Here is a 23,521-nt window from a genome sequence, read left to right as displayed (position 1 = left end):
CCCATGTACGCAGGCAGCTGGGCGGGATGCTGAGTCCATCTGTCTACACTAAGGAAAAGGGGATTATCAGGTAGTAATCCCAACATTTCCTGGCGTGTAGCCAGATGGACTCAGTACAAATGGGATGTACAAAAGCTTTACTCCCCACCTGGGCGGGAGGCTGCCTGAGGCCCATGTAACAACGCCCTGGCAAATGCTGAGTCCTCCCTGGCCTGGACATCCAGGCGGTAGAATCTGGAAAAGGTATGGAGGGAGGACCATGTCGCCGCTTTACAGATTTCCGCAGGCGATAGCATCCTGGATTCCGCCCAGGATGCCGCTTGAGCTCGGGTAGAATGAGCCTTGACATGTAGAGGTTTTTCCAGCCTCTACGTAAGCTGCCCGGATAACTTCCTTGATCCAGCGGGCGATGGTGGGCCGAGAGGCCGCTTCACCTTGTTTCTTCCCGCTGTGCAGGACGAACAGATGGTCCGTCTTTCGTAGGTCTTGTGTAAGTTCCAAATATCTGGGCAGCAATCTGCCAATGTCGAGATGGCGCAATAAACGCTCTTCTTCAGATTTCCTCAGCCCCGCCGTGGTAGGCAAGGTTATGGTCTGATTAAGATGAAACCGTGAAACCACCTTAGGTAGAAAGGAGGGAACCGTACGAAGATGGATAGCCTCTGGAGTGATCCTGAGAAATGGATCCCGGCAGGACAATGCTTGCAGCTCTGAGATGCGGCGGGTTGAACATACAGCCAGCAAGAATACCATCTTCAAAGTGAGGGAACGAAGAGACAGGCCCCGAAGGGGTCGAAAGGTGGATCCCGCAAGGAAATCCAAAACAAGGTTGAGGTTCCACAAAGGCACAGGCCACTTCAGTGGCGGACGAATATGCTTGACCCCCTGCAGGAAGCGAGAAACATCCTGGTGCTTAGCGATGGTCTTGCCAGCCCTCCTGGGACCATAACAAGACAGCGCAGCCACCTGAACTTTGATGGAGCTGAGGGAGAGACCCTTCTGAAGGCCATCCTGCAGGAAATCCAACACAATAGAGATCGTGGTTGCATGTGGATTGGTGCCATGCGAGTCGCACCAGGCTTCAAATACTCTCCAGATCCTGATGTATGTGAGGGATGTGGAAAACTTGCGAGCTCGGAGGAGGGTATCAATCACGGGCTCCGAGTAACCCCTCTTCTTCAATCTAGCCCTCTCAAGGGCCATACCGTAAGAGAGAATTGAGCCGGATCCTCGTGAAGAATGGGACCTTGATGTAGAAGGTCCCGAAGAGGAGGCAGGGGAAGGGGCTCCCCTGCCAGTAGTCTTCTCATGTCTGCATACCAGGGTCGTCTTGGCCAGTCCGGTGCCACTAGAAGGACTAGGCCCTGGTGCCTCTGAAGCTTGCGGATGACAGCGCCTATCAGAGGCCACGGAGGAAAGGCGTACAGTAGAGTCCCTGGAGGCCACGGCTGAACCAGGGCATCGATTCCGTGTGAGCACGGGTCGCGCTTGCGGCTGAAGAATCTGGGTACTTGAGCATTGGACCCGTCTGCCAGGAGATCCATGGCCGGAAACCCCCAATGATCCACAATCATCTGGAAGGCCGTGGGTGAGAGCTGCCACTCTCCCGGATTTAGGCGTTCCCTGCTGAGGAAGTCTGCTGTGGTATTGTCCTTCCCGGCGATGTGGACGGCGGAGATGTCCTGAAGATTCACCTCCGCCCAAGTCATCAGAGGGGCGATCTCCAGAGACACCTGTCGGCTTCTGGTTCCGCCCTGACGACTGAGGTATGCCACCGTGGTGGCGTTGTCGGACATCACTCTGACCGCCCTGTTCCGCAGTCTGTGGGCAAATTGAAGGCAGGCCAATCGGACAGCCCGGGCCTCTAGACGGTTGATGTTCCACACCGCCTCTTCCCTGTTCCACCGCCCTTGTGCGGTGAGTTCTTCGCAGCGTGCACCCCAGCCGCTTAGGCTGGCATCCGTGGTGAGCACAATCCACGTCGGTGAGGACATCTTCGATCCCCTGCTCATGTGGTTGGACTGCAACCACCACCGTAACTGGGTGCGCACTCGGGCAGGTAGAGGTAGGTGCACGGAGTAGGTCCGCAGATGGGGACTCCAGCGAGAGAGCAGGGCGTGTTGGAGAGGCCTCATATGGGCCCTCGCCCAGGGCACCACTTCCAGGGTGGATGCCATGAGACCAAGAACCTGCGGTGGGTCGACTGGCTCCCATCAAAGACCGGATATGCTGCTGAAGGTTCAACGTCCTCTTGGCGGTGAGACTGACCGTGTCTGCCCGGGTGTCGAACTGTACTCCCAGGTATTCCAGGGACTGGGAAGGCTGTAGGCAGCTCTTGCCGAGGTTGATAACCCAGCCCAGGCTTTCCAGAAGGGCTATCACTCTGTCGGTGGTCCGAAGGCTCGCCTCTCGAGACTTCGCCCTGATCAGCCAGTCGTCTAGGTAGGGATGGACCAGAATTCCTTCCCGCCTGAGCGCCACTGCTACTACTACCACCACCTTGGTGAATGTCCGTGGCGATGTCGCCAACCCAAAGGGCAGGGCCCGAAACTGGAAATGGCGGCCTAGAACCTTGAAGCGTAGGTAGCGCTGATGATCCGGATGGATCGGGATATGCAGGTATGTCTCTGACAGGTCTAATGCCGTGAGGAATTCCCCTGGCTGTACTGCGGCCTTGATGGAGCGTAGAGTTTCCATGCGAAACCGCGGGACCTGTAAGTAGCGATTGACTGACTTGAGGTCCAGGACGGGCCGAAAGGTACCCCCTTTCTTGGGTACAATGAAATAGATGGAATAATGGCCAGAATTCACTTCCCAGGCAGATACTGGGATGATGGCTTTCAAGGACATGAGTCTTGCCAGGGTAGCTTCCAATGCTGTCTTCTTGTGTGCGGGACACGAAGATTCCACAAACTTGTCCGGAGGGAGATGATGAAAGTCCAGATAATATCCCTCCCGGATAACGGCGAGAACCCACTGGTCCGATGTAATCTCGACCCATCTGGGGTAGAAGAGGGTCAACCTGCCCCCTATGGCTCCGTCCCCCAGATGAATCGGCGGATTCTCATTGGGAGGTGCGGCCGGGACCTGAACCCGGGCCCGCTCCCCTCCTGCGCTGCTTGGTCCGAAAGGACTGATTCCCGGCTGGAGGACGTGGTGCCTGGTAACGACCCCTGTAAGGAACGAAACGCTGGGAACTCCTGCCCCTGGAGGGCCTTGGAAAGGCGCACTGGCCCCTTCGGAACCGATCTTCCGGCAATCTGGGCACTGGAGAGGCGCCCCATGCACTGGCCAGTTTATCAAGGTCGCTGCCAAATAGAAAGGAGCCCTTGAAGGGCAATCTGGTGAGGCGGGTGTTAGAAGGCGCATCAGCCGACCATCTTCGGATCCAGAGCTGCCTCCTGGCCGCTACGGAGGATGAAATCCCTTTAGCGGTTGTCCGTACCAGGTCAGATGCCGCATCCGTAAGGAACGAAAGAGCAGATTCCATGTCCGCCACTGGAGCGTTGTTCCTAACCTGTGACAAACAGGCACGCGTCACCACCGTGCAGCAGGTGGCGATCCGTAAAGATAAAGCCGCCACCTCAAAGGCCTGACGCAGAATGGCGTCCAGTCATCGATCATGCGGCTCCCTGAGGGCCGTCCCCCCTTCAACTGGAATGGTAGTGCGCTTGACCACCGCGCTAATCAAGGCGTCCACCTGAGGGCACGCCAGCAGATCCTGGATAGCCGGCGCCAATGGGTACATGCTCGTCAGAGCCCGACCCCCTTTGAAGGCAGCCGCTGGAGCCGCCCATTCTAAATCAATCAGTTGTTGCGCCGCCTGTAAGAATGGAAAATGGCGGGCCGTAGGACGAAGAACTTCCAGTAGGGGGTTCTGCGCAGAAGGTATCGAAGCACTGGGACCTGTAATATCCAATTCCGCCAGACACTGAGACACCAGGTCGGAGAGATCCTCCTTAGGGAAGAACCGCCTCATGGTTCGATATGGCTCAGTCCCTGGAGGGAGGTCCCCCTCGTCCGGGAGTTCGGACTCGTCCTGCGAGACCTCCTGGTCTGACTGATCTGGGCTATCCATCGGTGGGAAGTCCAGCTCGCGATAAGGTTGTGAAGGCCCAGGAACAGGATCCGCAGGAGCTGCCACTGGAGCAGCCGCCGCAGGCGCAGCCACCGCAGGAACTACAGGAACCGTAGGGCCTGGATGGGCAGCCGTTTGCATCTGAACAAAAGCATGAATTCCCTTAAAGAGATCCACCCAGGAAATGGAAGCAGCCTCTAAGCGCCGGGGTACAAGCTCCCCCGGGACGCCGGATTGGTCGAGACTGCCCCCTAACTCCGGGGTAGCCCCTGGGGAACTGTCCACAAATCATGGTTGAGACAGGTCCTGGCCCGAGGGTCGCAGGGCCCCCTCACATTGGGCACACAAAGAATCTGGCTCATCCCTGCGCGTGGCCCTAAGGTGGCATGCGGAGCAGAGGCCAAGGGCTGCAATGCCCGAAGCAGGGGGCGCCGTTGCTGAAGACTCCGCAGCTTTCTGATCCATTGAACAAAAGGTGCTCACAAATAATATGCGGCAGCAATAGGCGCTTAATAGCAATAGGCTCTCAATAGCAATAGGCTCTCAATAGCAATAGGCTCACAATAGCAATAGGCTCTCAATAGCAATAGGCTCTCAATAGCAATAGGCGCTTAATAGCAATAGGCTCTCAATAGCAATAGGCTCTCAATAGCAATAGGCTCTCAATAGCAATAGGCGCTTAATAGCAATAGGCGCTTAATAGCAATAGGCGCGCAATAAGAAGAGGCGGCAGCAATATGCATGCAAGAGGCATTCAATACGCATTCAGCAATAAGCGGTCAGCAATATGCTCGTAATAGGCATTCAAGAAGCTGTCAGTAATAAGCGGCCAGCAATATGCTCGTAATAGTCAATAAGCTTTCAGTAATAAGCAGTCAGCAATATGCTCTTAATAGGCATTCAATAAGCTTTCAGTAATAAGCGGTCAGCAATATGCCGAAACAAAGTCAAGGAGGAAAAAAAGCCGCGCCTATTACGGGCGCGGAGTACCTGAGCCAGGCCCTACGAGGGCGGCCTCCATGGCGTGCCACGCCGCCGATCCTCTGCGCTTCGGAGACCCGTAGGAAGAGACGTACTCTGTACCAGGTTCGGCGCGTCCCAGCTGGAACACAGGCGGTCTCCGGCTGCGGGGGAAGGGATCACCTCACCACCGCAATTTGAGGAAATGCACCCGCTACCTCGTCCACGCCGGGACCGAGGGCCTCGTATACCTCACGCGGACTGCGTCCGGGGACTGTGTCACTGCCGCGCTTCGGCAGGACCGAGGACTTTCCCACCGGGGGAGCACGTTAATCACCCCGGGAGCTCGCTGGGGGAGGAACCCGTGGGTATCTACCGCAGGAGCGTGGGGCTCTAAGTCGAAGAGACAGGAAAAACGAATCTAGAATGAGAAAAAAAGAGAAAAATTAAAGTAGTCTTGGAAAGCACGCTCAACTAGCGTGCAGGCACTCCAAACTGCTTTGGAGACGGAAATTACTGAATAGCTACGCTTCCTGTGGGGATATATATGCCCCCGTGCTGACGTCAGATCCGTCTCCAACTGCTAGCACGCGGATACTATCCCATTTGTACTGAGTCCATCTGGCTACACGCCAGGAAAAGGTTTATTGTTGACCATGGATCATTAAAACCTAGCACGTATCTGAAAGTCTGTATCATATCACCCCTGCTCCTCCTCTCCTCCAGGGTATACATATTTAGGTTCTTCAATCTCTCCTCATAAGTTATTTTATGAAGACCATCCACCTTTCTGGTCGCCCTTCTCTAGACCGCCTCCATCCTGTCTCTGTCCCTTTGGAGATAGGGTCTCCAGAACTGAACACAGTTTTCCAGATGAGGCCTCACCAAGGCCCTGTACAAGGGGATAATCACTTCCTTTCTCTTATGTTATTCCTCTCTATGCAGCCCAGCATTCTTCTGGCTTTAGCTATTGCCTTGTCACATAGTGTCTAACGATCTGAAGTCGGCGAAACAATCACCTCAAGGTCTATCTCCTGTTCCGTGCACATCAGCCCTTCACCCCCCATCAAATACAGTTCTTTCAGATTTCCACACCCCATATGCATGACTCTGCACTTCTTGGCATTGAATCTCAGCTGCCATATCTTCAACCACTCTTCTAGCTTCCTTAAATCCAGTCTCATTCTCTCCACTCCTTCCGGCGTGTCCACTCTGTTGCAGATCTTAGTATCATCCGCAAAAACACAAACCTTACCTTATTTCCCGTCCACAATGTCACTCACAAAGATATTGAACAGGACCGGTCCCAACACCGATCCTTGTGGCACTCCACTTAACACAGCTCTCTCTTCAGAGTAAGTTCCATTGTACCTTCACACATTGTCTTCTGTCTGTCAACCAGTTTGCAATCCAGGCCACCACCTTAGCACTTACACCTAAGCGCTTCATTTTATTCACAAGCCTCCTGTGCGGAACCGTATCAAAAGCTTTGCTGAAATCCAAGTAGATGACATCGAGCGCTCTTCCTCGATCCAATTCCCTAGTCAGCCAATCAAAAACGTCAAATAGATTTGTCTGAATCCATGCTGCCTCTGTTCTAGCAATTCTTTTGACTGTAGATAGTTCACTATTCTTTCTTTCAGCAGCGATTCCATTACTTTTCCCACCACCGAGGTGAGGCTAACCAGCCTGTAGTTTCCAGCCTCCTCTCTGCTCCCACACTTGTGAAGTGGGACCACCGTCATTCTTCTCCAATCACTCAGCACCACTCCCGTTTCTAGGGATCTATTGAACAGGTCACGCAGCAGACCCACCAGTACATCTCTGAACTCCCTCAGTATCCTGGGATGAACCTCATCAAGCCCCATGGCTTTGTCCACTTTCAGTTTTCCTAGCTCTTTCCATACATTCTCTTCTGTAAATGAGGTTTCATCTACTCCACTCCCCTCCAGTTTCTTGTTAACTAACAACGGTCCTTCTCCGGGGTCCTCTTTAGTGAACACCGAACTGAAGTATTCGTTTAATATTTCTGCCATTTCTTCGTCTCTCTTCACACATTGATCCTTTCACCTTTCAATTTCACTATACCACTTTGGACTTTTCTCCTTTCTCTGATGTATCTGAAAAATGTTTTGTCACCTCGCTTTACCACTTTGACAATCCTTTCTTCCGCTTGACTTTTTGCTTTCTTGATTACTTTGTCTCCCTCAGTTCCACCAGATATTCTTCCTTGTGCTCCTCCTGTTGGGATCCTTTATATTTCTTAAACGCTGTTCTTTTAGCGTTTATTTTATCAGCCACCTCCTTTGAGAACCAGATAGGTTTTGTTTTTCTCTGGCTTTTCTTTACCTTTCTAACATATAGATTAGTTGCTTGGTAATTGCTCCTTTTAGTTTGGCCCACTGTTCCACATCTCTCATTTTCTCCCAGCCTTCTAGTTCTTCTTCCAGGTACTTCCATTTCAACAAAGTCCGTGTTTTTGAACTGCAAAACTCGGGTCTTCGTGTGACTTCTCCATATCCTATTTGTGATATGAAACCATACCGTTTGATGATCATTAGTGCTGAGGTGGTCACCCACCCGGACATTAGAGACATTATCTCCATTAGTGAGCACAAAATAGAGTATAGCTCCCTCCTTCGTGGGTTACATTACCATTTGTTTGAACAGAGCCCCTTTGCAGGGGCTCTGTTCAAACATCTCTCTACTACTATTAGATTCTGCAGAAGGGATTCTCCAGTCTACATCCAGCAGATTAAAATCTCCAACAATCACCACTTCTCCCTTCTTTCCCTACTTTTGGATGTCTTCAATCAGATCTCTGTCAAGTTCTTCCATTTGATTTGGAGGCCTACTTTGTTTTTTTCAGAAAAATTTGAAAATTATTTGGGAAATATTTGAGCTCAATTCTGCCAGGTTCCAGGGTCGACTTGGCATGCTTTTGGCATCTGTTTATGCCTGTGCTGCAGGGAAAGTGCACAAGGAAGTCAGATACCCCACAGGCTGATATTTTTCTGCAATCTACACCTGATCATTTTTCTTCCAGGCTGAAGAACCCTTAATGATTTAGTCTTTCTAAGGGAGATGTTCCATCCACAATCATTTTTGTTGCCCTACTAGTTACATTACATATTTTATGAGACAGGGTGACCAGAACTACACACAATACTTAAGGTGTGGGCATAAAACAGATCGAAACAGAGGCATTACATATTCCTAATTTTGTGTTCTGTTTTGTTCCAAATAATTCTAACATTACATTTGTTTTCTTAGCCACTGCTGCATACTGAGCTGATTTTGATGCATTGTCCACAATAACTCCAAGGTCATTTTCCTCAGTGGTAATATCTAATGCATACAATATGGATTATTTTTCACTATGTTTATCACTTTGTATTTGTTCACATTAAACCCATCTGCCATTTAGATGCCCAGTTTCACAGTCTCAGAAGGGCTTCCTTCAATCTCTCACAATTAGTCTTTAAACAATTATGTATAATTTAATAATTTAGTGTCACGTTTGGGCAGGGCCTTATTGTACCTGAAATAATACTGTGAATTGCCTTGAGCTAAGATTAAATAGGGTACTAACTGCCACTGTGCAAGTTACCCCTAACGTCTTGTGTTGAGTAGTAATATTAAAAATCAAAAGCAAGCAACTGTCAAACATAACAATTACTACTAGCAACGTATTTACAGGATGAGCAGACTTCCTGATAATCCATACAATTCTGCTGCTTAAAAAATAAAAGCTGCAGTTAGGCACATTTTTTAAAATCTGAAAACAGGACATAAAACACACTGAAACAGCGCAGGAACCAACTGGAGCAAGTTAGAGAAAAACATGTGTTCATTGAGCTCAGCATAAAATGATGAACCGAGCCATGTTGCGTTAGTGCAGGAACTACAAAACATGCTCAAGGACTCATTTTTTGTAGAAAACTCTGGAAATATGTTCTATGTCAGTGCCTTCAGATGATGTCACCCAGTTGTATGACTGGTGATTTACCTTGCCTTCAGAAACAAAATACATAATTTAAACATCAGTATTCTTCCTCTGTAAAGTAAACAAATTGGTTATCAATATATCCAATTAGGACTCCAAAAATGCAGTTGCCTGATTACCAATAGCAACAAAAACCTCCAGATGGCAACAAGGCAGGAAGCAGGTCCCACTGCTGCAGGGAAACTTTCATCTTTCTCCCTCGTGCTGCCATTTGCTTCCCTTGCAAGCCAGGAACCTAAAAAGCATGCTTGCCTCCCTCCCTGCCGGATTTATCCTACCAGAAGACTGACTGCCTCTCAGCCCAACCCAATGGAAGCCCACCTATAGGGAAGGCTGAATCCATTCCTGCCCAGCTTGTTAGAAAGCTGTCTTCCTCACTACTTGGAGAAGCTCCTTTAGGAGGCACCCAGAAGCAGTAAGAATATGATAGAGACCAGTAGCAAGGCCTTTGGGGAAGAGAAGGCAATAGCACATTAGGATGAAGGGAGTGGAGGGATGAATAAAGGTCTTTCAGAGGGAGAATGACAATATGCGGTGGTAGATAGAATATTGGGGAGAAGGGAGAGAGGACTGGAAATCAAGCAGGTGATAGGCAAGGGGCAAAAGGGACTGTGTACTGAGTGAGCTGACACTTAAAATCTTGCTGGCTAGCAAATTTTTCAACATTTTTTGAGTCCGGTTTATAATAACTTAAAAGAATCCCAAAGAAAATTAGAGAGGGGGGGGGGGCAAAAACATAAAGAATACCTTTGCGAGTTTGTACCACAGTTCATAGAGGTAGCCAACAACTTTTGCATGGATTTTAGTGGACTGAATGTCGTTGACGTCACCAAGAATTCCTAAGATTCTCCTCCAGAGAACAGCAGCAGAATCAGGATGCCATCCAGTGAGGTTTCCTCCAGCAATTATACTGCAATCATCAGCAAGGCATTCACTGCTGTCTGAAAATGTAGAGCACTAAGTTTCTGTTATTTATAATTGTTATAGCAATTTAATTTTTAATGCTTTGTCAACATGCAAAACAATGCATTTCATTATTTATTTATTTACCTTTGGATACTGTGATTCAAATTACAGTTTATAGTAGGCCACAAGTGAAACGAGTTGCTCAATCTCAACTTGCTCACTTATGAACATTTGTGGATATTACAAAAACCAACATTATAGAGTTTGGTTAAATCAATATACATGGACAGCATCTGCATTTAGCAATATCTCTTTCAGAACCACTAAAATTGAAAGTATACGACTATCACCCAGAATTTAATGCTTTCAAACTCACAGAATATTTAATAATTGCTTGTGTTATTTTCCAACTTTTATCCATTATATACAATTCAGAAAATATGGCACTTATAAGAAATCCATGTCCAATGATTTTCTTAAAGTAAACGGTAAATATTTAACACTCAATCTAAGAAAAATATGCTTTTTCAGAGTTAAAGCACCAACTTGCAATTCAGCTAAATAATTAAAATAGTTTTTACCATTACTATATCAATACAGGTGCATAGTTCTTATTAAAGTGTCAGTACAAAAAAACGAAACAATTCAAGTGACCATCAAAACAAATGCATGACTATCTTTCTTAAATTCTGATTTACACTGAATTCCTCTGGAAATATCAGTACCAAACTACTCCAATCATTCTAAATCTCAGTAAATTAGGGCACTGCCACCTTGGTCCTTACCAGAATGTTAAATATATTTCACACCTATGCATGCAAAATATAAACAAATAATTGTGAAGTAGCCAAAAGAGAAATATTAAGACAAAAAAGCCCTCAAGATTTTGGAATGAAGATCCAAAAGAAACGGTAAAATAACATTGAAGAAACAGGCCAGTTATACTTTATTCCTAATAATTCACATTAGGAACAAGCAATATGCTATTCATTCACATTCCAAAAAATTTGTTGCCAATGGGTTTAGGATGTAATTTATGCAGGTCAATAGGACAAGAATTATGCTGACTGCTCATAATAAATGTTCGTACAATTTACTTAGGCAATGATTTTAGGGAGGATACAGCAGCAGTGTATAGGGCCTAAATATTTACTTTGACATGTATACACAATCCCGAAGTTTTTTTGTTTTTTTTTAACACACTAAAGAAAAAAAATTAAATGTAAAAAATTGAAACAAATTGGAAAAAAACAAAATGAACCAAACAAATCCCAAACTTTTTCTGGCTCCACATCCTTAACATATACTAAAGGAATTTATCAGATTCCATTCCATGTGAGATAATTTATAACACCGTGTCCCTATATTGGTTAAGGAGAATTGCAAGTAAACAGCTTACTAATTTCAAAATGCTAATTACTTATGCAGAGTATTGCTACTACTTGTGTGTACTTTTGAAATATCGCACAATACACAGAGGATACAGCTTTCAGAAAAAGAAGCGTTAAAGAGTCACTGTTAATTAATTACTTGCTGCCACCATAGAGGGCTATTTTCAAAGCCTGTGTACATTGGGCTGTCTGAAAATTATCCTCATGCAATCTGATTAAAAGTACACACAAGATTCCACAAGGTGTGCACTTTTATCCACATTTAGGGAAATGATTCCTAGGGGCTTGTTTTGAGTGGGATCAAGAAACAACATGCATAGATTTAAGTTTCCAATTTACATGTTATTTTCCATAAAAACTCTTCCTGTACAAAAAGTAGATGCAAAAGTTATGTACTTTCCTTTGAAATCTGCTGCAAAATCCATGGCTAAAAAGGACCTGAGGACTTTGATTCAAAGTGGATGGTTTGAAAATTAACTCATATCATCACATCCTTTAATTGCTGTTAAAGATTACAAAACAAAAGCAGACATCACTTAAAACAACAATGAAAACTTGCAAAAATTATGACATTAAGCAAAATATATTTTGCACTCAAATAGAAGCTGTTTAAAGAATCTGGTAAATCAGATTTTCTCCAAGTAGTTAAAATATGTATTAATGATAATGTCCTTTATGATCCCAAGAGATCATAGAAAAAATGTATTGTTCATTTTACTGTAAAGAACATAAAAACAAATTTTGCCATGCTGGCTCAGATCAAAGATCTATCAGCCTAGCATCCTGGTTCCATCAGTGATCAAGCCAGGTTACAAGTACCTGGCAGGATCCCTAAATTCAAAAGATCCCATGCTGTTTATCCCAGAGACAAACAGTGGATTTCCCAAGTCTACCTTAATAATGGTTTATGGCTTTTTCTTCCAGAAACGTGTCCAAACCTTTTTTAAACCCAGCTCCACTAACAGCTTTTATCACATCCTCCAGCAACAAATTCCCTATGCATTGAGTAAAAAAATATTTTCTATTTCTCTTGAATATATTACATAGTAACTTCACTGCATGTCCTCTAGTCTTTGTACTTTTTGAAAGTGTAAACAAATGATTCGTGTTTACCCATTCCAATTCACTCATTTTATAGACCTTTATCATATCTTCTTCAGTCCTCTCTTCTCCAAGCTGAAGAGCCCTAACCTCTTTAGCCTTTTCTCATAGGGGAATCGCTCCATCTCCTTTATCATTTTGGTCGCCCTTCTCTGTACCTTTTCTAATTCCTCTATCTTTTTTGCGATGCGGTGACCAGAACACACAGCATTCAAGGTGTGGTCGAATCATGGAGCGATACAGACACATTATGATATTCTCTGTTTTATTCTCCATTCCTTTCCTAATAATTCCTAGCATTCTATTTGCTTTCTTGGCCGCTGCAGATATTGCAGAGAGGATTTAAATATCTCATCCATGACACCTAGATCTTTTCCCTGGGTGGTAACTGCCAATGTACCTTGTATCAAGAAACTATAATTTGGGTTGCTATTTCCTATGTCCATCACTTTGCACTTGTCCACATCAAATGCCATCTCATATTTGGATACTCAGTCTCACAAGGTCCTCTTACAAATTCCCATGGTCCTCTTGTGATAATTTTATCAGAAAATGTAATCAACTCACAAATAATTTAAACAGCAGCGGTCCAAGCACAGATACCTTGAGCACTCCGCTAGCCACCTTTCTCCAATTAAAAAATTGACCATTTAGCCCTATTCTCTGTTTTCTATCTTTTAACTAGTTCTCACACCACAATAGAACATTGCTTCCTATCCCATGAATTCTTATATATATATGTTTATTAATGTTGTTCTTTATAGTAATTTCAACCATTTTTCCCAGCACTGACATCAGGTTCAGAGGCCTGTATTTTCCTGGATAATCCTGGAACCCTTTTTAAAAACTGGCCTTACACTGGCCACCTTCCAATTCTCAACTATTCTAGTTGATTTTAATGATAGTTTACAAATCATTAATGGTAAGTATGTAATTTCTCTCTGGGAAGTAAACCATGTGGTCCAGGTGATTTGCTACTCTTTAGTTTCTCAATTTGCTCTATTGTACCTTCCAGGTTCACTGAGATTTGTTTCAGTTCCTCTGAATCATCATTTTTAAATATCACTTCTGGCAAAATATCTTCATTCAAAAATTGGAAGGAGGATACAACAGAAGAAAATAGGATAATGTATAAGCGTTGGCAAGTTAAATGTAAGACATTGATAAGACAGGCTAAGAGAGAATTTGAAAAGAAGTTGGCCATAGAGGCAAAAACTCACAGTAAAAACTTTTTAAAATATATCCAAAGCAGAAAGCCTGTGAGGGAGTCAGTTGGACCGTTAGATGATTGAAGGATTAAAGGGGCACTTAGAGAAGATAAGGCCATCGCGGAAAGACTAAATTTCTTTGCTTCGGTGTTTACTGAAAAAGATGTTGGGGAGGTACCCATAACGGAGAAGGTTTTCATGGGTAATGATTCAGATGGACTGAACCAAATCACGGTTAATCTAGAAGATGTGGTAGGCCTGATTGACAAACTGAAGAGTAGTAAATCACCTGGACTGGACCAGAGTTCTAAAGGAACTCAAAAATGAAATTTCAGACCCATTAGTAAAAATTTGTAACCTATCATTAAAATCATCCATTGTACCTAAAGACAGGAGGATAGCTAATGTAACCCCAATATTTAAAAAGGGCTCCAGGGGTGATCCAGGAAACTACAGACCGGTTAGCCTGACTTCAGTGCCAGGAAAAATAGTGGAAAGTATTCTAAATATCAAAATCACAGAACAAATAGAAAGACAAAGGGGTTACATTTGCTATCCTCCAGTCTTCAGGTACAGTGGATGATTTTAATGATAAGTTACAAATTTTTACTAATAGGTCTGAAATTTCATTTTTTAGTTCCTTCAGAACTCTGGGGTGTATACCATCCGGTCCAGGTGATTTACTACTCTTCAGTTTGTCAATCAGGCCTACCACATCTTCTAGGTTCACCGTGATTTGATTCAGTCCATCTGAATCATTGCCCATGAAAACCTTCTCCATTACAGGTACCTCCCCAACATCCTCTTCAGTAAACACCGAAGCAAAGAAATCATTTCATCTTTCCGCGATGGCCTTATCTTCTCTAAGTGCCCCTTTAACCCCTCGATCATCTAACGGTTCAACTGACTCCCTCACAGGCTTTCTGCTTCGGATATGTTTAAAAAAGTTTTTACTGTGAGTTTTTGCCTCTACAGCCAACTTCTTTTCAAATTCTCTCTTAGCCTGTCTTATCAATGTCTTACATTTAACTTGCCAATGTTTATGCTTTATACTATTTTCTTCTGTTGGATCCTTCTTCCAATTTTTGAATGAAGATCTTTTGGCTAAAATAGCTTCTTTCATATCCCCTTTTAACCATGCCGGTAATCGTTTTGCCTTCTTTCCACCTTTCTTAATGTGTGGAATACATCTGGACTGTGCTTCTAGAATGGTATTTTTTTAACAATGACCACGCCTCTTGGACATTTTTTACTTTTGTAGCTGCTCCTTTCAGTTTTTTTCTAACAATTTTTCTCATTTTATCAAAGTTTCCCTTTTGAAAGTTTAGCACGAGAGCCTTGGATTTGTACACTGTTCCTTTTCCAGTCATTAAATCGAATTTGATCATATTATGATCACTATTGCCAAGCGGCCCCACCACCGTTACCTCTCTCACCAAGTCCTGTGCTCCACTGAGAATTAGATCTAAAAATGCTCCCTCTCTCGTCGGTTCCTGAACCAATTGCTCCATAAAGCTATAATTTATTCCATCCAGGAACGTTATCTCTCTAGCGTGACCCGATGATACATTTACCCAGTCTATATTGGGGTAATTGAAGTCTCCCATTATTACTGCACTACCAATTTGGTTAGCTTCCCTAATTTCTCTTAGCATTTCACTGTCCTTCTCACCATCTTGACCAGGTGGACGGTAGTATACCCCTATCACTATAGTCTTCCCCGATACACAAGGGATTTCTACCCATAAAGATTCAATTTTGTATTTAGTCTCATGCAGGATGTTTATCCTGTTGGACTCTATGCCATCCCGGACATAAAGTGCCACACCGCCTCCCGAGTGTTCCTCTCTGTCATTGCGATATAATTTGTACCCTGGTATAGCAGTGTCCCATTGGTTATCCTCTTTCCACCATGTCTCTGAGATGCCAATTGAGTCTATGTCATCATTTACTGCTATACATTCTAATTCTCCCATCTTACTTCTTAGACTTCTGGCATTAGCATACAAACATTTCAAAGTTTGTTTTTTGTTTGTATTTTCATTCTGCTTTTTAATTGATAGGGATAAGTTAGAATTTTTTAGCTCAGGTGAGTTTTTAGTTCCAGGCACTTGGACTACTTTTCTAATTATTGGAACCTCACTGTCGGGATGCTCTAATTCTAATGCATCATTAGTATCCTTTAAAGATACCTCTCTCCGAACCATACGCTGCTGAGCGACTGCCGGCTTTCACCTTTGTTCTAGTTTAAAAGCTGCTCTATCTCCTTTTTAAAGGTTAGCGCCAGCAGTCTGGTTCCACCCTGGTTAAGGTGCAGCCCATCCCTTCGGAAGAGACTCCCCCTTCCCCAAAAGGCTCCCCAGTTCCTAACAAAACTGAATCCCTGGAATAGACTTAGTTTTTGGGTAATTGCCAGGTTCTTATGGCCTGGATTGGCAACTATTGGAAACAGGATGCTGGGCTTGATGGACCCTTGGTCTGACCCAGTATGGCATGTTCTTATGTTCTTATACATGGTTTAATGGAACAAAGTCAGCATGGCTTTACCCAAGGCAAACCTTGCCTCACAAATCTGCTTCACTTTTTTTGAAGGAGTTAATAAGCATGTGGATAAAGGTAAACTGGTAGATGTAGTGTACTTGGATTTTCAGATGGCGTTTGACAAAGTTGCTCATGAGAGGCTTCTAGGAAAAGTAAAAAGTTATGGGATAGGTGGCAATGTCCTTTCGTGGATTACAAACTGGCTAAAAGACAGGAAACAGAGAGTAGGATTAAATGGACAATTTTCTCAGTGGAAGGGAGTGGGCAGTAGAGTGCCTCAGGGATCTGTATTGGGACCCTTACTTTTCAATATATTTATAAATGATCTGGAAAGAAATACGATGAGTGAGGTAATCAAATTTGCAGATGATACAAAATTGTTCAGAGTAGTTAAATCACAAGCAGATTGTGATAAATTGCAGGATGACCTTGTGAGACTGGAAAATTGGGCAACAAAATGGCAGATGAAATTTAATGTGGATAAGTGCAAGGTGATGCATATAGGGAAAAATAACCCATGCTGTAGTTACACAATGTTAGGTTCCATATTAGGTGCTACCACCCAAGAAAGAGATCTAGGCGTCATAGTGGATAACATATTGAAATCGCCGGTTCAGTATGCTGCGGCAGTCAAAAAAGCAAACAGAATGTTGGGAATTATTAGAAAGGGAATGGTGAATAAAACGGAAAATGTCATAATGCCTCTGTAGCACTCCATGGTGAGACGGTACCTTGAATACTGTGTACAATTCTGGTCGCCTCATCTCAAAAAAGATATAGTTGCGATGGAGAAGGTATAGAGAAGGGCGACCAAAATGATAAGGGGAATGGAACAGCTCCCCTATGAGGAAAGACTAAAGAGGTTGGGATTTTTTGGCTTGGAGAAGAGACAGCTAAGGGGGGATATGATAGAGGTTTTTTAAAATTATTAGAGGTCTAGAACAGGTAGATGTGAATCGGTTATTTATCTTTCAGATAATAGAAAGACAAGGGGGCTCCCCATGAAGTTAGCATGTGGCACGTTTAAAACTAATCAGAGAAAGTTCTTTTTCACTCAACGCACAATTAAACTCTGGAATTTGTTGCCAGAGGATGTGGTTAGTGCAGTTAGTGTGGCTGGGTTTAAAGATGGACTGGATAAGTTCTTGGAGAAGTCAGTTACCTGCTATTAATTAAGTTGACTTAGAAAATAAGCACTGCTATTACTAGCAACAGTAACATGGAATAGACTTAGTTTGTGGGTACTTGGCAGGTTCTTATGGCCTGGATTTGCCACTGTTGGTAACAGGATGCTGGGCTTGATGAACCCTTGGCCTGACCCAGTATGGCATGTTCTTATGTTCTTAGGTATCTGACTTACATCTTCCTCAATATTAATTTAATCTCTCTGCTATGGCCTTGTCCTGCCTTAGAGCCCCTTTTACCCATTGAATATCTAATGGTCCAACTGACATCTTTCACAGGCTTTTTGCTTTGAATATACCTGAAAAATATTATGAGATTCCATAGAAAACTTCTTTTCAATTCCGTCTTTGTCTTCCTTATCAGTGCTTTGCATCTGTCTTACCAGTGCTAATGCTGTTTGCTGTTTTTTTTTCCATTCAGATTCCTTTTCCATGTTTTGAAAGATGTTCTTTTGGTTAGCATGGCCTCTCTTACCTCAACTTTTAATCACGCCAGCAGTCATTTGGCCTTCCTTCCACCTTTTTTAATGCATGGAATACATCTGGTCTGGACTTCCAAGACGGTATTTTTAAACATCCATGCCTAATGTAAACTCTTAAACACTGCAGTTGCTTCTTTCATTTTTTCTAACCATTCTTCTCATTTTATCATAGTCTCTCTTTTGAAAGCTAAATGCTATCTCAATAGATTTCCTTAATGTCCTCCGTCCTGTTATCAAGGCAAATTTTATCATGTTATGATCACTACTTCCAAGTGGCCCCAACACCATTATTTCTTGAACCAAATCATGTGCGCCAATAAGGATTAGGTCTAAAATAGCAACTCCTCATCAGTTTTTATACCAGCTGCTCCATGAATCAGTCATTTATTTAATCTAAAAACTTTACCACCTTAGCATGTCCTGATGTCTCATTTACCCAATCAATAATGGGGCAATTGAAATCACCTATTATGGTGTTGCTGATTTTGTTAGCTTCCCTAATTTCTGTTAGCATTTCATTCTTTGTCTGTTCATTCTGGCCATGTTGTCAGTAGTACACTCCCCACTGCTATTCAATTGCCTTCTTACATGAAATTTCTATTTATAAAGATTCTACAATGCATTTTGTTTCCTACACAAATTTTATCCTGTTTGACTCAATGATCTCTTTAACATAAAGTACCGCCGTGTCACCAATTTGATCCATCCTATCATTACAATATAATTTATACTCTATTACAGTGTCCCATTAGTTATCCTTCTTCCACCAAGTTTCTAAGATGCCAATTATATCTACTTCTTCGTTCAATGCTATGCTTTCTAATTCTCCCATCTTATATATATTTTTAGACTTCTAGTATTTGTATATGGTCATTTCAAAGTATATTTTTTATTTGCATTAATAACGTGCTTATCTGTTGATTAGGGTAATTTGGAATCTTTGTGCTATGTCTACTTAAAGGCACCTGAGCTACTTTAGCATTTACTGCAGTCTCTATCAGGATTTCCTAACATCCCTGTTTTGTTAGTACCCTTCAAAGATATATCATTCTAAAACATACACTTCTGAGTGACTGTCGGCTTTTCCCCATTATTTAATTTAAAAGCTGTTCTATCTCCTTTATAAAGTTAGTGCCAGCAGCTTGGTTTCACTCTGGTTAAGGTGGAGCCCATCTCATTGGAATACTCCTTGCCCAGAATGTTCCCTAGTATCTAACAAATCTAAAACCCTCTTCCCTGCACCTTTGTTGCATCCACGCATTGAGACTCTGGAGCTCAGCCTGCCTCTGGAATAGGAAGCATATCTGAGAATGCAACCCTGGAGGTTCTAGATTTCAGTTTCCTACCTAAGAGCCTAAATTTAGCCTCCGGTATTTCTCTTCTGCACTTTCCTATGTCATTGGTAGCCGTATGTACCACGAGAGCCGGCTCCTCCCCAGCATGCTTTATCTTAGCTAGGTGGAATGCGAGATCCAATTTCTTCGTACCAGGCAGGAAAATTACCAAGCAATCCTCACACCCACCAGTCACCCAGCTATCTACATTTATAATGACTGAATCACCCACTATAATGGCTATCTTTAACCTTTCTCTCCCAGGTACAAAGCCCTGGAGACACATCCTCTATGAGAGAGGATAAGATGTCAGCTGGAAGGCAGTGCTAGCTACAGAATCACTTCCTGCCACATCAAGAAGATGGGCTTCTGCCAGGTGACCTTGTTCCTACAATGCAGCACAAGGACTGCTTGACTGGAGTTGGGACCACTCTACTGTTTCCTCTCTCCACCTCTGGCAGGAGCTCTTCCACCTCCTGATGCTCCCTGACCATGAACTTGCCTATGCAGAGCTGAAAGACAGAAAAAAGCACAATCACAGGATTCCTCAGAAAAATTAAAAAGTTGCAGGTACAAAGTAGAAAAAGCAGTAGTATATACAACTACACCTCTAATATGGCATTTTATCACATCCAGAACAGACCTCAGGGAATACTTGAATGGTTGGTCTGCAGAACATTCGTCCTTTTGGAAAGGATATGGCATGCTCTGAGTAATCATGGAAAAGAGAACTAAATGAGGGAGTTAAAGATACACTAAGAAGCCTGAACAAAAGCATGAAAAGGCACAATGCACAAAACAAAGATGGCATACCATGTAACCAAAAAAGGCAAGTAAGAAAATCACAAACACTACTCCAAGAACAGCAGGCAACAAATGACCAGGCCCAAAGCACAGAACAAACACCACAATTATAAGAAAGAGGCACTAAACGCAGGAGCAGACACTGTGTTAAAGCTGGACCAAAATATATACAAAAACAAAAAACGGAGAATACAGCAGGTGCTATATCAGCATGCCGGAAACAGACACCACATGAAAAAAAAAGCTTCCTAACATACACCAGACTCCATGATTGAAAATAACATATCTACAAGGAAATACTCATGAGGTGAATGACTTCCATCAGTCACAGTTGCTCTTTTGGGCTCTCATATCACTTAAGATCCTCCAACTACCAGAGTACCTTTGCCCTGGTCTGACCTAGGAGTAGGCATTACCTGGATCTGTCTGGAGGATCTGGATCAGTCTGAAAAACATCAGAAAAGTGGATTTTTTTTTTTTTTTTTACCTGTAACGTGCGTTCTTTGAGGATAGCAAGATGTCAGTCCTTACATGTGAGTGACATCATCAGATGAAGCCTAGCATGAAATGTTAACATCAATGCTGTTAGAAGCTTTGAGCATGCTCTACTGGATATGTACAGCACTGAGCACTCCCCTGCATCCCATACAACACCCCATGGACTAGGAGAAAACAACTCCAAGGAGAGGATTGTGTGACTACTGACATCCTATTGTCTCAAAGAACCCCTGTTAAAGGAAAGTAGCATCACTTTCTCCAAGAACAAGCAGTATGGCAGTCCTCACACATAGAGATTCCCAAATTACAGGCTGTCGAACAAACTAGGAGAAAAACCAAACCTCAGAACAGTACAAATGGATAAGATTATTTTTGGTGGCAAAAAGCCATTCTAACATTTTCTGGAGGGTGTTTTTGGTAATCTGAAACCAAAATAACAGATCCTAGGAGGGATAGAGTTATGTTCTACACCCCAAAGAGATGGCCATAGGACAGACTGGCCAACACTACTGCTGTGTTAGGAGCCCCTATTAAAACAGAAGTGAAATGAACTTGGGGAGAGAAATCCACATCACAGCTTTACAGATCTCCTCAATGGAGGAGATATCAGATTGTCAACTACCACTGCCTTAACTAATACAGTGAACTTTGATATGCCTCATCAGATACCAGCCTAACTAGGTTTAACAGAAGGAGACTCAATCTGCTAGCCAAATAGAAATAGCACACTTGGCTATAGAAATTCCAGACTTATGGTGTCAAATGAAACAAGACACTGGGTGAACTGAGGGCTTCAGTCCATTCAGGATAATAGGCAATTGTTCTCTTGCAATCTAAAATGCAACATGCGTACACCTTTGTGGACTCTGATACAACTGAATACAGACATAGGATGCATGCGTACAACCATCATATTGGGAAAACGCTCACTGACTCTGCATGCCAAAGTGACTGCCACCAAAAATATGATCTGGTACTTCTCCTCAGCAGAGTCCAGAGCCTCGAATGGAGCTTTCATCAACTAGGCAAGTACTAGCGGCGGTATATAAAAAACTATAAATAAATAAATAAATAAATAAATAAATAAATAAATGACAAAGTTGGAGACTTGATGGAAGGCTTCAAGCGAAGCAAGCCCCTCAAAACCAAACAACTAAAGGCTATATGGAGATGGATTTTCTCTTCTACATGGTAGTGATAAGAGTCAACTACACTGAAGCAAACTCTAAGCTGGTTCTCAAACCCAACTCAGAGAAATGTAGAAGGTAGTCTAGCAGTTTTTTTTGCATGAAACAGAATGTACATAGGGCTTTTCCTTAACACTACACAATAAAAGTCCTCCATGCCAAACCATAGTATTTCTTCATGAAATCCTTCTTGGGAACCAGAAGAATAGGAGATACCTCACTGGACAGATTCTAGGGTTGCAAGGCTACCCTTTCAACATCCAGGCTGAGAAAGCCAGATATCTCATGTTGTAGTGGCATACAGCCCCCAGTCCTAAATGATCAGTGTTGGGGAGCTTCCCAACCTGAATGGCTTTCCCAAAAGAGTGGGAACTACATCTACTTCGGTCATTAGAAAGCTATGAGAATGATAGTTTCCTAGGCTCTTCAGAATTTCTGCAAGGTATTCTGATCAGATTCAGAGGATATGCTTACAGACACCCCTGATCCCAATCTAGGGCGAAAGTATTTCTGTTTTGTTAGTATACTTCAAAGATACATCTTTCCAAACCATGTGCTTTTGAGTAGTAGTTAGCTTTTCCCCATCATTTAATTTAAAAGCTGCTCACTCTCCTTTATAAAGGATAGTACAGCAGCCTGATTCTACTCTAGTTAAGGTGAAGCCCATCCTGCCGGCATAGGCTCCCTCTTCCTCAGAATGTTCTCCATTTCCAGGAGCTTTGATGTCAGAGTTCCATGCCGGGCTCCATCTAATGATAATCCATGTGTGAGGACTTGGCCTCGGAGAACAAGATGATACTTGTTAATGTTCAGAGTCCAATAAGTGTAAATATTAGTCTAGAGAAAAGATACAGTTGCACTACAGCAGCACACACTGGACCCATCAACAATGTGTGAGAACCCCAAACTTCTTACACAATAGTAGACAAGACATGCCAGACTTATCAGAGTTGACAAAAGGACCCATCATGATAGTCCTCCTCATCCCTGTACTGGTCACAGAAGATTAGCTATAGGAATACCTTATGGTAGCGATGCTACTTGCCCTTGGTCCAATCTCATGCTCAGTCAGTTAACATGCCAGCACGTATACACTAAGTTTGATTCTAAAAGATATCTGGCTAAGTGAATTAGCTGGGTAAGACTTATCCCGCTAATTCACATGGGATTTCACTAGTACAGCTATGCTGCTGAATATCCCCAAATAAATTGCTAGTTAGCTGGCTAAGCCTTAGCCAGCTAACTTTAGACCTGTTACTGGGCAGGTCTAACTTATTCAGTTAACATAACCAGATACATTTCAATACTGCTACTTAATTAGCTATGTTAACCAGATAAGTAAATCCTCCCTTAAATGCCCATTTCCCGCCATCACTTATCCGGATAAGTGGTGGCCACAAAACGCCACAATTTAGCCAGATAAGTCCTTACTTATCCAGCTAAGTGGAGCTGAATATCAATCTCACTGTGTCCAGCACCATATTATGGTGGTACTTTACCAGCATTTAAGAAATCTATGCATGTTTGTGCCTCCTCCGCAGCTTTTTGGTGCATTTACACAGCAAGCTCTAAAGAAGGTGTAAGAAGAGTGAACAACAACAAATCCCTCTTTGGCTTCCAGATGAATTCATTTGTTTGTACATAGAACAGTTACACCCATGGTTACTGGTCGCAGCACTGATGCCAGGAGATGCAGAAGACATCCTAATTTAGTAGTCATTTTGTTAACCAATATGTACTGTGTAACAGCTGTGTTGTAGAATGTGGAAGTATGCAAGGTAGGATCCATGAAGGCAGCACTTTGTTTATTATGGCATGACCACTAGAAATCCTTGTGTGTG

At 43.5% G+C, this 23,521-nt stretch overlaps 1 protein-coding gene across 4 annotated transcripts in view; it reads right to left on the bottom strand.

Annotated features, from left to right (window-relative positions):
• RALGAPA2 (Ral GTPase activating protein catalytic alpha subunit 2) overlaps nucleotides 1–23,521 on the bottom strand; it is a 1,327,630-nt gene that overhangs the window by 700,742 nt on the left and 603,367 nt on the right. For all 4 annotated transcript variants that reach the window (XM_029593760.1, XM_029593759.1, XM_029593761.1 and 1 more), the window contains one exon: nucleotides 9,792–9,985. In XM_029593760.1, coding sequence (XP_029449620.1) covers nucleotides 9,792–9,985 — 194 coding nt within the window. The remainder of the gene's footprint in view (nucleotides 1–9,791; nucleotides 9,986–23,521) is intronic.

Source organism: Rhinatrema bivittatum, chromosome 3 (genome assembly GCF_901001135.1).
Source record: "Rhinatrema bivittatum chromosome 3, aRhiBiv1.1, whole genome shotgun sequence".
Lineage (NCBI taxonomy): Eukaryota > Metazoa > Chordata > Amphibia > Gymnophiona > Rhinatrematidae > Rhinatrema > Rhinatrema bivittatum.
Note: the sequence above shows the minus strand (reverse complement) of the source record. Positions and strands in the feature narration are given on the sequence as shown.